The sequence below is a fragment of the Canis lupus genome, chromosome X (genome assembly GCF_011100685.1).
Source record: "Canis lupus familiaris isolate Mischka breed German Shepherd chromosome X, alternate assembly UU_Cfam_GSD_1.0, whole genome shotgun sequence".
NCBI lineage: Eukaryota > Metazoa > Chordata > Mammalia > Carnivora > Canidae > Canis > Canis lupus.
The window spans coordinates 41,926,516-41,939,908 of record NC_049260.1 but is presented as its reverse complement, the minus strand read 5'-3'; the positions used below and the strand labels follow the sequence as shown (position 1 = coordinate 41,939,908).

The window sequence follows — 13,393 nt, the reverse complement described above, 5'->3', positions numbered from 1 at the left end:
CTCTCTCCCCCTCCTCACCCCTGCACTCTTTCTCTCTCAAATGGCTAAATAAAATATTTAGAAAAGAGAGAGATCTTGGGACACTTGGGTGGCTCAGCATTTGAGTGTCTGCCTTCAGCTCAGAGCATGATCCTGGAGTCCCCGGATCAAGTCCCGCATCAGGTTCCCTACAAGGGGGCCTGCTTCTCCCTCTGACTATGTCTCTGCCTCTCTCTCTGTGTCTCCCATGAATAAATAAAATAAAATCTTAAAAAAAGAGAGAAGAGAGAGAGATCTTAAAAGTTCCTATCACAGGAAAAAATTTCTGTGAGGTGATGCATATTAACTTACTGTAATCATTCTGCAATAAGTATACATTGAATTAGGTTGTATACTTTAAATTTATGTCTTATGTTAATGAGAACAAATATTACTATATATATTAAAATGAAACAACACTGGCATACAGTAATATATGGACTTTTTTATTAGTACATCAAATTATAAGATCTTCTATAAGTCAAAGTAGTGCCAAACGTGAACAGCATCTTAAGATGCCTGCAAAAACTGTAATGGAACATAAAAAGTAACTAATTTGTATTGGTGGGAAGGTAAAAGGTAACAGGCACTGCTTTTACTATTGTGATTTGTTGCCAGTATTCCTATTGGGGAGTAAAGCTAAATTTTAGTTATATTAGTGAAATTTCAGTTATATTAGTGAAAATAAAGATGTAAGATTTTCCTCCATCAGGTTCACAGATACCCCTGATTTCTATACGGTGAAGAACCCCTACTTTGGGGGTAAACTCTAGAAATAATCAGGACACCTCTGGAAAGATTTAGAAAGGAGGCAAGGCCTCGCTCAAAAATCCCCTCTGTGGTGTAGACAGGCATACTGTGCTGTTGCTTTCCTTGCTGGGCTCCTGCTAGTTGTTGTGGGTTACCATTCAGGGCTTGAATGTTCAGGACCCGTTGATGAGATATTTGAAAATGAGTTCATCAATGTAAGTTCTTTCGTTTTCCTGTCGCCAAACAGCTTCTGGGTTGTAGTAGACTGCCAGCTACCTAAAATCAGGGACAGAGAAAATTTTAAACATACATTCTCCCATAATTATTTTTCACTCAACTACTAACATTTCTTTTTAAAGATTTTATTTATTTATTCATGAGAAACACACACACACACACAGGCAGAGACAATGGCAGAGGGAGCAGGTTCCCCACAGGGAACCTGATGTAGGATTCAATTCCCAGACCTGGGATCATGCCCTAAGCTGAAGACAGGCATCCCAATAAATAAAATCTTTAAAGAAATGTCAGTACTTGGGACCCCTGGGTGGCTCAGCAGTTGAGTGTCTGCCTTCGGCCCAGGGCGTGATCCTGGAGTCCCAGGATTGAGTCCCATATCAGGCTTCTTTCATGGAACCTGCTTCTTCTCTCTCTGCCTGCGTCTCTGCCTCTCTTTCTGTGTCTCTCATGAATAAATAAAAAATTTTTAAAAACTTAAAAAAATTTTATTTATTTATTTGACAGGCAGAGAGAGAGCACAAGCAGAGGGAGAGGCAAAGTGAGAAGCAGCCTCCGCCTTGAGCAGGAAGCCTGATTGTGGGGCTTGATTCTAGGACCCCGGGATCATCCTGAGCCCAAGGCAGATGCCCAACTGACAGAGCCACCCAGGTGCCCCAGTACTAACATTTTTTTGACCTTCCCCCCTACCACTTCTATTGTGAACTGTAACATACAGAAAAATACACACTTACATGTTTTATATAGGTTCAGTTTAAGGACTGACAAGGTGTTTTCATAATTGTAGTATGTTCATTCTCATTGCTGTGTAATTCCCCACTGTGAATATACCATGATTTAATGATCCACTCTGCAGTTAATAGATGTTTGGGCTATATCTAGCCTGAGGGTACAAATAGTGCCAGTGAAGAATTCTGGTACTTATTTCTTAGGAGCAGAACTGGCCCCTCGCTACTCCCTTACACACCAGCCATAGTTCTACCTCAGGATCTTTGCATTTGCTACTCTCTCTCCGTGGAACATTCTTCCCCTAGATGAACACATGCATTCCCTCCCTCACCTCCTTTAGGTCTTGGCTCAAACATTACCTCAGTAAGCCCTTCCATGATAACCCATTTAAAAACTGAAAAACTGCCACCCCTGAAATTCCTGATTCTGTTTACCTTACTTTATTAAAAATAATTCTTGGGATGCCTGGGTGGCTCAGCAATTAAGCATCTGCCTTCAGCTCAGGGTGTGATCCTGGAGACCCGGGATCAAGTCCCACATCAGGCTCCCCGCATGGAGCCTGCCTCTCTGTGTGTCTCTCATGAATAAATAAATAAAATCTTTAAAAAAATTTTTATATCCCTTATTACCTTTACATATATATATGATATATATATAAATATACCTTTATATCTACAGTATAATTTAAGCTATATATACTGAAATGAAAGCTAGAAATGTGTATGTGTACAAGTATGCATATATAATGTATCTATGTGTATGCCGTGTGTAGAAACTCCTGCATTCATAAGCTGTTTTTATTACCCCTTTCCCAATCTGGAAGCTCCACCAGCACCAGAATATTTGCCTGTTCTGTTCCCTGCTTTATCTCCCAAACTAGAACAATGCCTGGCACACAGCGTGTGGTTAAGAAACAGTTTGCTGGGATCCCTGGGTGGCGCAGCGGTTTGGCGCCTGCCTTTGGTGCAGGGCGCAATCCTGGAGACCCGGGATCGAATCCCACATCGGGCTCCCGGTGCATGGAGCCTGCTTCTCCCTCTGCCTATGTCTCTGCCTCTCTCTCTCTCTCTCTCTGTGTGTGTGACTATCATAAATAAATAAATTAATTAATTAAAAAAAAAAAGAAACAGTTTGCTGAATGCCTCCATACCTAAAACACTGAAAGCAGTTCTTGGCATGTGACATCAGGTACTTAGTAAAGGTGGGCTGACTGAAATCTTATCAGTTGATATAAACATTTCAAAGGTGAAATTTTCCTGAGTTTTTTTCTTAAAGGTGCTCTTCACTCAAACTATTAGCTAAAAAGGCAAATTTACCTGAGTGTATTAAGGCGAACAATTCATTTCACTGTCTTCCACCTACCCAAGAAAAAGAAAAATGACTCAGGTACTTGCCAAGCTTTTCCATTCATTACACTTGGTTTTACCCATCAACTTTTTATAGTTGCTGGGAGGCAGGGATGAGCATTCTACCCTGCCCCAGAACCACGCCATTTGGGGACAGAGAGAGGTACACTAAGAGGGGCTCACTGTGGGCTCAGAGAAAGGGCACAGAGGGCCCTGGGCCACAGGTTTCCGGACCTCAGGGGCCAGCAGGGTGTGGCGCTGTGGGGCCGCCAGGGGCTGGGACAGCGTGTCCACTGTGCTGATGGGGCAGTCCTGGGGGCGGAGCTCCTTGGCCAGCCGCCCCTTCTTCTTCAACGTGCAGGCCTCCTGGTACGGTGGCGAGATGGGGGGCTGCGTGGGTGGAGTGTACTTATATTCTGAGCCGTCCTCTAGCTGCAGGGACACATTGGGGGAAGATGGTGAGGATATGAGAACCCAGGAGAGCCCCTCTACCCCGCCATCCCCTGCCTACTATTGGTTGGGCACTCACGTCCAGTGGGTAACTGCGGTCTGAATCATAGGAGCTCAGGTCTCCACAGGTCACAAATGGCACAATGATGCGAGTGGGACCATCTAATTGGTTGAAATCTGGATCTGACAAGCAGGGAGAAATAAGACAGGACAGGACTGGGATGCCTGGGACCAGTTGGGACTCCTTCTACAGCAAGGGTACAGAATCCTTCCTATGTACCTACCAGCTACTCTCACACTCCTCCACCAGAAATCCTTCATTTTGTTCAGATCACCTCCTCAGGGAGCCCCTCCAAGATCACCTGTTCTAGAGCATCCCCCTCTCCTGCTCTTCTCACACTGCGCCTTATGTTCACCTGCCATTCTACCATAAGCTGCCTGAACCCTGTCTCACTCAAGTGTGTTCACCTTAAGAGCAGGCTCTGTGCCTTTTCCCTCTAGGGACCAGGCTAAAGACTCTCTCGAGGCCAAATTCCCATGCAGGGGTGGAGTATCCACCTGGGTGCGTGACCCAGTCTTCTTAGGCTAGAAACTTAGGTGGGCGTAATCTCCACTGGGGCAGGACTTGGGACCCAAGAGTAACCATGAGAAGACTGGGATGAAGATCCTCCTGGGACAAAACATCCATACAGGGGTGGGGCTGAGGGCCCTCCTAAGACATACATTCCATAAGGGGGTAGAGTCTCCCCAGGGAGGGGGCCCAGAACTCTGGCTCTCACCGTACGAATGGTCCAGCAGGGGTTTGGTCAGGTCTGGAAGGAAGCCTTCAGGGGGGTCATAACCCTGACAGACAGCGAAGGCCTCTGTGGGTGGAAGGTAGAGCGAGGGGTGACTGCTACCTCCACCCCACACAAGATGCATCCCCAAGATTCGTGTCTGCCTGCCTGTCCGTTGCACCCCACTGACCTATGCTGGAGTTGCGGCTGCTCCTGGGCTTAGCACAGAGCACATTAGAGAAGAAGACTCGCAGCTGGCTGTAGATCAGGGTCACATCCCGGCCTCGGAAGATCTGTAGGGCGAGGAGACAGGGGATGAAGGCACAAGGGCGGCCCTGGAGGACCCTTATTTTGCCCTCACCAGGTCCTCCAATGCTCACCTTGGCTACAAAGCATCCCCCTGGCTTCAAGACATGTGTAGCAATATTCAGAGCCTGTGGGCAGGACAAATGGCTAAGGCTGAGGTGGAGACAGGCATGAGGGGTCCAAACTGAGGCAGGGGTGGCCAAGGTTACTCACGGCTAGGAGGAGCTGGGCCTGCATATATTCATCAACATCATGGAGGCCAGTTACTGCAGCAAGAAGAACAGTGTTAGGAGGGCCAGCCGGTTCTGGCTATCTCCTCATCCCAGACAGGTCAGGATGCTACAACCATTTCCCAGGCTCTCCTCCTACTGAGGTTCTGCACGCAAATTACCACCTGCCAACTGGATGCGTGTTCTGGGCTCTGAACCCTTAGGAACTCATTCTAATTTTCCAAACCACCTTATATACAAGTATCATTATTATTATTTCTTACCTCCAACCCAGACTGCTCCTCTGAGCACCTGACTCACAGATCAGACTGGACATCTCAGACTCAGCATGTCCAAGACCAGACTCCTGACCTTTCTGCTCAAACCTCTCTCCTTACCCCACTTTTCCCATTCCATCTGATCTTTCCAGCTGTTCTAGGCCAAAAACCTCAGTAACCTTGACATACTCTGTTCTCTCCTCACATCCATGTTGAAGCGTTAGCAAGTCCTGTTGGCTGTACTTGCAGAAGATCTGCTGGATTGATCCTCTCATCTCTGCCACCACCACTCTGGGCTACACTGTCCACCTGGGCTACTGCAGTCGCCTCCTACTCCCACCCTTGCCCCCTCACACTGCTCAGAGCAGCCAGAGGGGTCCGGTCATAAGCTGAGCCAGGCATGGCCCTCCTCTGCTCACAACCGTCTCATGTTTTTTTTCTGAGTTCTCATCTCAAGGAAAAAGCCACAATGCTCACTGGGGCCCACGAGGACCCCACACAAGGACCTTCCCCCACCCTGTCTCTCTGACCTCCCCTGCTACCACTTTCCCCCTCACTCCCTCTAATCTAACAATTCTGATCCTTTTTTTAAAAAAATATTTATTTATTAATGAGAGACAGAGAGAGATGCAGAGACACAGGAAGAGAGAGGAGAAGCAGGCTCCATGCAGGGAGCCTGATGTGGGACTCTATCCCAGGACTCTGGGATCATGCCCTGAGCCGAAAGCAGATGCTCAACCGCTGAGCCACCCAGGCGTCCCTAACCACTATGATCCTCACAGGCCCTCGCATATGCCAAACATCCTCCACCTTGGGGCCTTTGCACTGGCTGGTCCCTCTACTTGGACTGTTCTTTCTCCATATATGCCCCTGGACTACTCCCCTCACCTCTGTTAGGTCTTTGTGTTAAAGTCCTGGGGGCCTTTCCGTCCACTTTACTTAAAATTCCAACAGGTACTCCCTGTCCCCTCCTTTCCATTGACTTTCCTCATGGTACCTATTATCTCTTCACATACTATGTGACTCCATCATTTGTTTCTTTTCCCTCTGCTCCCACTAGAATATTAGGTCTATGAGGTCACATAAGAATTTTATTCACAGGGACGCCTGGGTGGCTCAGTGGTTGAGCATCTGCCTTTGGCTCAGGGCGTGATCCTGGAGTCCCAGGATCAAGTCCCACATCGGGCTCCCTGCATGGAGCCTGCTTCTCCCTCTGCCTATGTCTCTGCCTCTCTCTCTGTGTCTCTCATGAATAAATAAATAAAATCTTTTAAAAAAAAGAATTTTATACACAAATGTCTTCCCCACATGTAGCACAGTGCCCGACATATAATAAATGCTCAATAAATGTGCACTGAATGAACAGCTGACTGAAAAACAGGAATGATCAGCACAATAGAAACAGTTGCATATGAGAGATGGGCAAAGGGAAGGGTGGATTGCAGCCAAAACCAAAACAATAGGGTGTAGAGATGGAGGAGACAGAAGCAGAGATTGAGGAAGCAGGGGTAGGGAGAAATTGCTAGATGTGGGGGGACAGCTGAAAGCAGAGGGAAGGCAGGGAGTAGCTGAAGTGGTGAAAGAAGCCAACAGAGGGTGCTTGGGAGGCTCAGTTGGTTCAGTGTCCGACTCTCAATTTCAGCTCAGGTCATGATCTCAAGGTTGTGAGACTGAGCCCCATGTCCTACACTGGGCATGGAGCCTGCTTATGATTCTCCCTTTCCCTCTGCCCCCACCTCTCTAAAAAAAGAGAGAGAAAGAAAGAAGCCAACAGATGTGGGAGCCACAGAGAAGGACACACACAGGGCCCCGCCTGGTCTCCCAACCCCTGCTGTTTACCATCAGGAGCCCCGTCACACACCACTAGGTCCGCTGGGCAGCCCTCAAAGTGCTGGATGATCTCCTTGGCAGTGGACAGCTATGGAAGAGAGGGAAGAAAAGTGGTCCCAGGCCCCCCTGTCTGCAGCCCTCTAACACCACCTGCCCATGGTCCTAGCCAGCAACCTTGGGTCAGCCAAACCTCAGGCTTTGCTGGTCTAAGACTGGGCTCCATCTCTGAGGACCCAGTCCCATCATTTTTAGCTGTCTCTGCGATGATGACCTGCTGGCTCTGTTTCTCCACTGTTACACTCTCTCAGGTTCTCTTGGTTACTCTCTCTTTCTCTTCCACTTTGCGTAGCTGCCAGGTTAGAGGGGCTCTGGCCCAGGATACACTCCAATACCCCCAGCAATACTCTTACCTGGGTGATGTCCCCTTGGATCTGTAACACACCTGGTAACGGAGCCATAGCCTGAAGGTCCACAGCCACCACATGGCCGGAACCCTGGCCCCTGTGGACAACATGACCCATGTCAGCCCAGTTTTTACTCTTGGCTCATCCCTGACCTGGCCTACCCTCCTGGCTGCCCCATCTGGGACTCCACACTCACCCAATTTTCTGACTCAGCACCTGGCTCCAGCTGCCTGGGGCTGCGCACAGGTCAACTGCCCGTGTCACGCCTGAGCACACACAGGAAGGTGTAATGGTCAGTTGCAGCCACCTCTCCAACCCCGAGCCCTGCAAAGTTCACCCCTCTCCACCCACATCTATCCATGCCCAACTCCTTTCAAGTACCTGCCCCTCTTCCTGCCTGGCCCCTGCCCCATAGACCCTCCCAGTCAGCCCACCTACCATAGGAAGCTCTGCAGGCATGGCCCACTTTTCTATTTCCTTTGCCCACCCCATTCCCCAGTAACTCGCCCACCAGGTGGGGACCTTGGAAGAGATGGAATTCCTCGTCAAGTTGTAGCAGCTTGAAGGCACTGCGGGCACGCCAGCCATTCTCCTTGGCCAGGCGGTAGTAGACATCCCGCTTGTCCTTCGATGTCCGTCCCATCTCACACGCTGTTTGCCCAGGGACCTGCCAACAGTAAGCTCATGCTGCACTGTATCAGTAACTGGGTGAGTGGGCTACCATCTATGTCTTCAGGACAATAAGAACCACACAACCGCCCCCATGAACCCCATGACAGCTCACTCAGAAGATGAGAAAAGTAGAGCCCAGTCCCTAACCCCACTGACCTCACAAGGCCCGAGGGACTCCATCACTGAACTCTAAGGATTCACTGCTCACCCCCACAGAACCCACCCTGCTCACTCCACAGACTCCTCCACTCACCTCACAGATCCCCAAACCCAATACTAATAGATGACCCATTACCGACCCCGTTGACCTCCCACTGCTGCCCCCCATACTCCACACATCAAGCCCTGTAACACTGACTTTGAATGCATCTCCACTCACCTCATCCCCATTAACATCTCACTGACCATCTATCTCCCCAGCTGTCTTCATGGCCTCTAAATTCATACACCTCTATCAGCCCACTATAAATCCCTTGCTTTTATTCCCATTATCCTAATACTACTTTATTGTACTCCTCACTCCCTTAATCTCTCCCTACCCCATTCCCCATTAATAAATGATTAGGCCCCCAGTAACTCCTTTATTACTTCATCCTTATCAATCTCCATGAATATGTAGAAAATCCTGGCCTATTTAAGCTTCCTATTATGCTCTTAATCAGCCCTCCAACTGATCCTTCATAGATCTCACCATTAGCCCTTGTAATCCTTTAATTATCACACATGTTAACCCCTATGATCAAACATCAGTTCCCCATTCTCCCTCAATGTCCACCTTGCCCCCTCAATAATCACTTGATCACACCCCAGCAGCTTACTATTACCCTCTCTTTGTTCACCCTGTTCCCATCAATTCCTCAATTATCATGCTACATCACCCAAACCTTTTGACTACAACACACCTTCTCCCTCCCATTCACTTTTCTGTGATCACTGCCCCCATTGGCTCCTTGATCACGACTCCCACTGGCCTCTATTATTCCCTCCATAGCTTCACCATTATTGTTTGGCTTACTACTGTCCCATCGCTCTTTATTTATTAACTTGTTTAACATACCTCAGCAGTCCCTCAGGGATCATACCCCCATCCACCTCCTGTTATCTTCTTTCTACCTGCCCACTCTACCACCCCTTCTTTCATCAATGAACACACCCCTGGCCCCCATGAACATGTTGACTAAAGCACTCCTATTAGCCCCCATCGATTCCACGCTAACAATGCCCATCAGACCCCCAGTACTTTCCTGCGACTCACCTACCTGCCCCACTAACAGTCCTCTGGCCACGCTCTCGGTCTCGCATCATTGCCTCAAAGCCCACGTCCCCATTGGGACCACCAGACCCCATTCAAGGAAGTTCCTCCAATACCTGGACCCCTGCGCCCTCCAGCCTCCCAGTCCACCCCGCACAGCGGTTATCTTCTACAGACAAACCTTGGCGCCTGCAGCCCAATCGGCACCAGCCACCCAGACTATGCGGCTGCAGCACGGAAGGCGAACTTCCCTCCTTCCCTCGCCAGCGGGACAGCGCAGGCGTGCCACAGCCATCTCGGCCTGGACCCACGTCCTCCGCTCCCCCAGGGCCTACCTTAGCTTTCAGAGTGGGGAGAAGGGGGACGAGGAGACTGGTCCGTGAATAGCCCGAGACTCGGCGAGAGCGCGGACTCGCCAGAAATCCTAAGGCTTCAGTTTGTGTTCTTAGTCCAAATGCCTGTCGCGCATGCCTACGGACTCCCGCAGCGTGGCGAGCCTGTCATCTTGGAACGCGAAGGCTCCGCTAGGCGCGAACCCGACCTGAACGTACAACGTGAGCCCCGTCATCTTGTGTCGACGTAGTTGGTCTCATGGACTGCTGTTCCCAGCATGCAACGGGGCCGAGCCGAGTGGCTGAAGTCGCGCACTGTGCGGCTGAAATACCGCGAGGCGCAAGAACCGACCCTTCCTTTGTTCCAAGGCTAAGATCGTTTCACTCCCCGCCCCTCCTATTTCGGACCAGCGTGTTCACCGGGGACTACATTTCCCAAGATGCAACGCGCACGACGGAATCCGTTCGTTTTAGCCGTGTTGCGAAGTGAAATTAGAGCTAGAGTCCTAGAACCTGTTAGGAAAGTACTTTTGGGGACACCTGGGTGGCTCAGCGGTTTAGCGCCGCCTTCGGCCCAGGTCGTGGCCCTGGAAACCCGGGATCGAGTCCCACGTCGGGCTACCTGCATGGAGACTGCTTCTTCCTCTGCCTCTCTCTCTCTCCCCCTCTCTGTGTCTCTCATGAATAAATAAACAGAAAAATCTTAAAAAAAAGGAAAGTGCGTTAATTAAGTGCGCTAGAGCGCGGAAGCCGGTCTGTGGCCAAATTCGAACCCACTTGAGTTGTACCTTTCAGAACTTCAGTTTCTCCCTCTGTGAAATAGGGCTAATGAGTCATATAGCTTCACAGAGTTATCGGGAGGATTTAAATAGGCGTAGTTCAGCACAGTGTCCTTTTGTGATTCTGTGTTCCTCAAACGTTTTTAACTTCAACCCACTAAAAACTGCATCGCGACCCGGTGCACAAGCAAATATAGTAATGGAAGCATTAAAGCATTTACCATATGTCAAGCATCTATTCCAAGTGCTCTCAGTGGTGTGCTGGTAAATGACTAAAGAGCTCTTTGGGCTGGGGGCGGGGAGGGAGAAAGCCCCGATTTCTCACATTTGCCAGTTTTCCATACTATTATCTTGTCAGATTTTAAATTACTGACGTGTAGTCACGGAACAAAATTCGGAAGAGATGCATTAGTGTAATATTTCTACCATACAGTTCAAATAGACCTCCGAAGCATAGAGAATAGTGAAATGTAGTAAAATAGTCAGGAAGTGACGAGTTTTGAGTATCACTTTCTAAATAATAAATAATCTCATTTATTTAATTGTAAGTTTATATTATTTCATTTTAAATAATAACTGCTTAACAACTCTGTCGCGATATTCCTGAAAATTGAAAAAGCTGTCTGCAAACTTGGCTCCAGTGCACTGCTGGATTCTTTCCTGGAACTCATTTTAATCCAAATGACAACTATATGAAGTAGTTACTGTAATCATCCCCAGTTTATAGATATATAGGGAGGCTGTATACTACATTAGGTGTATAAACATATATGCTGCTTAATATGTATGTGATTGTAAAGAAATATAGTGATGTATAATATTCACTCACTAGTGTATAGGTTATATATTTGTAAGAAATAAATATAAATATACTATTACATGTAAATATAAGAAACTGTATAATTTATGTATTTATGTATTTTGTATAGTATATATATAAAATACACATATCATCTTATGCATATATTTAAATGTATATGCTGATATATATAAATATATTGGTATCCATATACATTTACTTACTCTAGTCATTGTACTAAATTAAACATCTTATAGGGGTAAATATACAATGTGATGTCAGGTGGTGATAAAAAGGAATGAAGAATAACAAAGTAGGGTGAAAGGGATGGAGAGTAACAGAGGGGTTGAGTTGCTCTTTTAGACAGCATAGTCACGGAAGACTTCTCTGAGGAGGTGGCATTTGAGCTGAGACCTAAAGGGAAATGCATCTGAGGAATATTTAGAGGAAGAGCATTCCAGGCACCAGCAGCCAGCCGCAAGTGCAAAGACCCTGAAGTGATAACAAGTTTGGTGAGTATTCAAAGAAGTCAACAATTGATTCATCATTCCCTAGAAATATGAGCTTCGCTAGGCAGGAATTTTGTTCTATCTTGTTTGCTGCTGCCTCCCAGCCCTAGAACAGGGCCAGGCACACAGATGGTGTTCAATAGATGTTTGTTGAACCCACCCTTTTGTTGCTTTGTTCCTTTATTCTTTCCTCAGTGGTGTGTTCTGCATTCATGTGGAGTGGGGGGCACCCTGGGAGGTGTAGACAGATGAGCAGAGACAAGGACGAGAAGCCCTTCCCGGAGGAGTTCCCAAGAGCCAGGGAGGAAGCAAGAGCTGGTCAGCAGCGCTCCAGGGCCTTGTGGGGGCGGTGGGAACACGGCTCCCCTGTGGAGGTGAGCAAGTGTGAGAAAGCAAGGGTTCAAGCCACCTGGCCACTGCTCCACAGAGAGGAGGGGGTGCCAAGCATTGGGGGCCCATGTTCACCCTGTGGGATGCTTCCCACGTCCTGTTTTCTTGCCTCTCACAAAGAGGATGTTTAATTTTTTGCAAAGCAACTTGCTTCCTCCAGCAGGGCTGGGGGAATTGGGGGACAGGATCCAGGCTCTGAACTCCCCAGGCTTTTCCCGAAGTAGGGTGTCGGCCTGCAGCTCCCACCCGGCACCCCACTGAGTGTAAAAGTGTCCTCCCCTCAGCCTCCTGAAGAGGTCAAGGAGCGGGGAGCTGCCAGGCCAGCTCTGTACCGTGGAGGGCATCTTACCGGAGGAGGGAAAGACGGGGGGTGGGGTGGGGGGGTGTCCAGGTGCAGGGGACCAGACACTGACTCTAAAAGCCTTGCTGCCCAGGGGCTGCTTTGAGGGACGGAAGAGTGTCTCTGTGGGGAGCCTGCCTGAAAGGAGAGATTAGAATCCTAAATGCAGCCCAGTGGGGGGTTGCTTTCACAGGCAGAGAAGAATTCATTAATTCCTTTCACAAATATGTTATTGAGCAATTACTGTGTGTCAGGCATTGTTCTAAGTGCTTTACCTGTATTAATTCATTCAGTCTTCCCAGGGGCCCTAAGACTTCGATGCTATTATGCTGGGGGTGGGGTGCGGCTGAGACCCCGAGGCTTCAGAACTTACTCCAGGCCACACAGCTAGTAAGTGGCAGAGCTGGGAAAGCTCATGCTGTTAACTGCTTTGCTCCGTGGCTCCCTCCCCTGAAGGCTGCTGAGTAGTGACCTGTTTTAATGAAAAGCAGGGATCTGCTTATAAGAACCGACAGGAACCCAAATCGACTTTTAATAGACTCTATCGGAATCCCAAATGTCGCAAAAGGGTCTGCTTTAACTGAACCAACAAAAGCCTTAAATGACCCCAAGAGATGACCTTACTTCAATGAACTAACAAAGCATTCTTATCCCTGGCACAGACTCAAGGCCTCGGTCAAGCTTTAAAGACATCTGTTCCTTCTAAAGCAAGCTGCCCTCCCTCCGCAGCCAGATTTTACTTTCCCTTTGTTTTTCCTCCTACCAGCATATGTTGAACACTTGCCATTTGCCCTGAAACTTAGCTAAGCTATGAGGCGCGGGGCTGGATGCAGGCCCATCCCTCTTCTAGAAGAAGTCGCTTGGCAGAAATAAAAGTAAAAATGATGATAATATGACACTTGATAAGCGGCATTTATCTAGCACCTGCTGTGTGCCTGGTGGCCCTGCACTGGGCAATGTTGGAGGGCTGGGGAAGGCCCTGGGAGG

General features: G+C 48.4%; 1 protein-coding gene across 9 annotated transcripts; it reads right to left on the bottom strand.

Annotated features, from left to right (window-relative positions):
* Positions 1 to 443: 443 nt before the first annotated feature.
* On the bottom strand, positions 444 to 9,878 carry FTSJ1 (FtsJ RNA 2'-O-methyltransferase 1). 9 transcript variants are annotated; one of them, XM_038587342.1, is made up of 13 exons: positions 9,593 to 9,878; positions 7,856 to 8,025; positions 7,530 to 7,599; positions 7,334 to 7,430; positions 6,939 to 7,017; positions 4,826 to 4,878; positions 4,687 to 4,740; positions 4,497 to 4,599; positions 4,310 to 4,393; positions 3,610 to 3,713; positions 3,264 to 3,512; positions 3,051 to 3,092; positions 444 to 1,044 (listed from the first exon to the last, which is right to left on the bottom strand). In XM_038587342.1, exons 2-12 carry the CDS (start codon positions 7,974 to 7,976, stop codon positions 3,060 to 3,062), a joined length of 1,047 nt encoding a protein of 348 aa, XP_038443270.1. In that variant the 5' UTR covers positions 7,977 to 8,025; positions 9,593 to 9,878; the 3' UTR covers positions 444 to 1,044; positions 3,051 to 3,059. The 9 variants fall into 9 exon arrangements, with proteins under 9 accessions (XP_038443270.1, XP_038443269.1, XP_038443268.1 ...); XM_038587341.1 differs by having other exon boundaries at positions 7,856 to 8,020; XM_038587340.1 differs by having other exon boundaries at positions 7,856 to 8,000; positions 9,593 to 9,877.
* Positions 9,879 to 13,393: the final 3,515 nt, after the last annotated feature.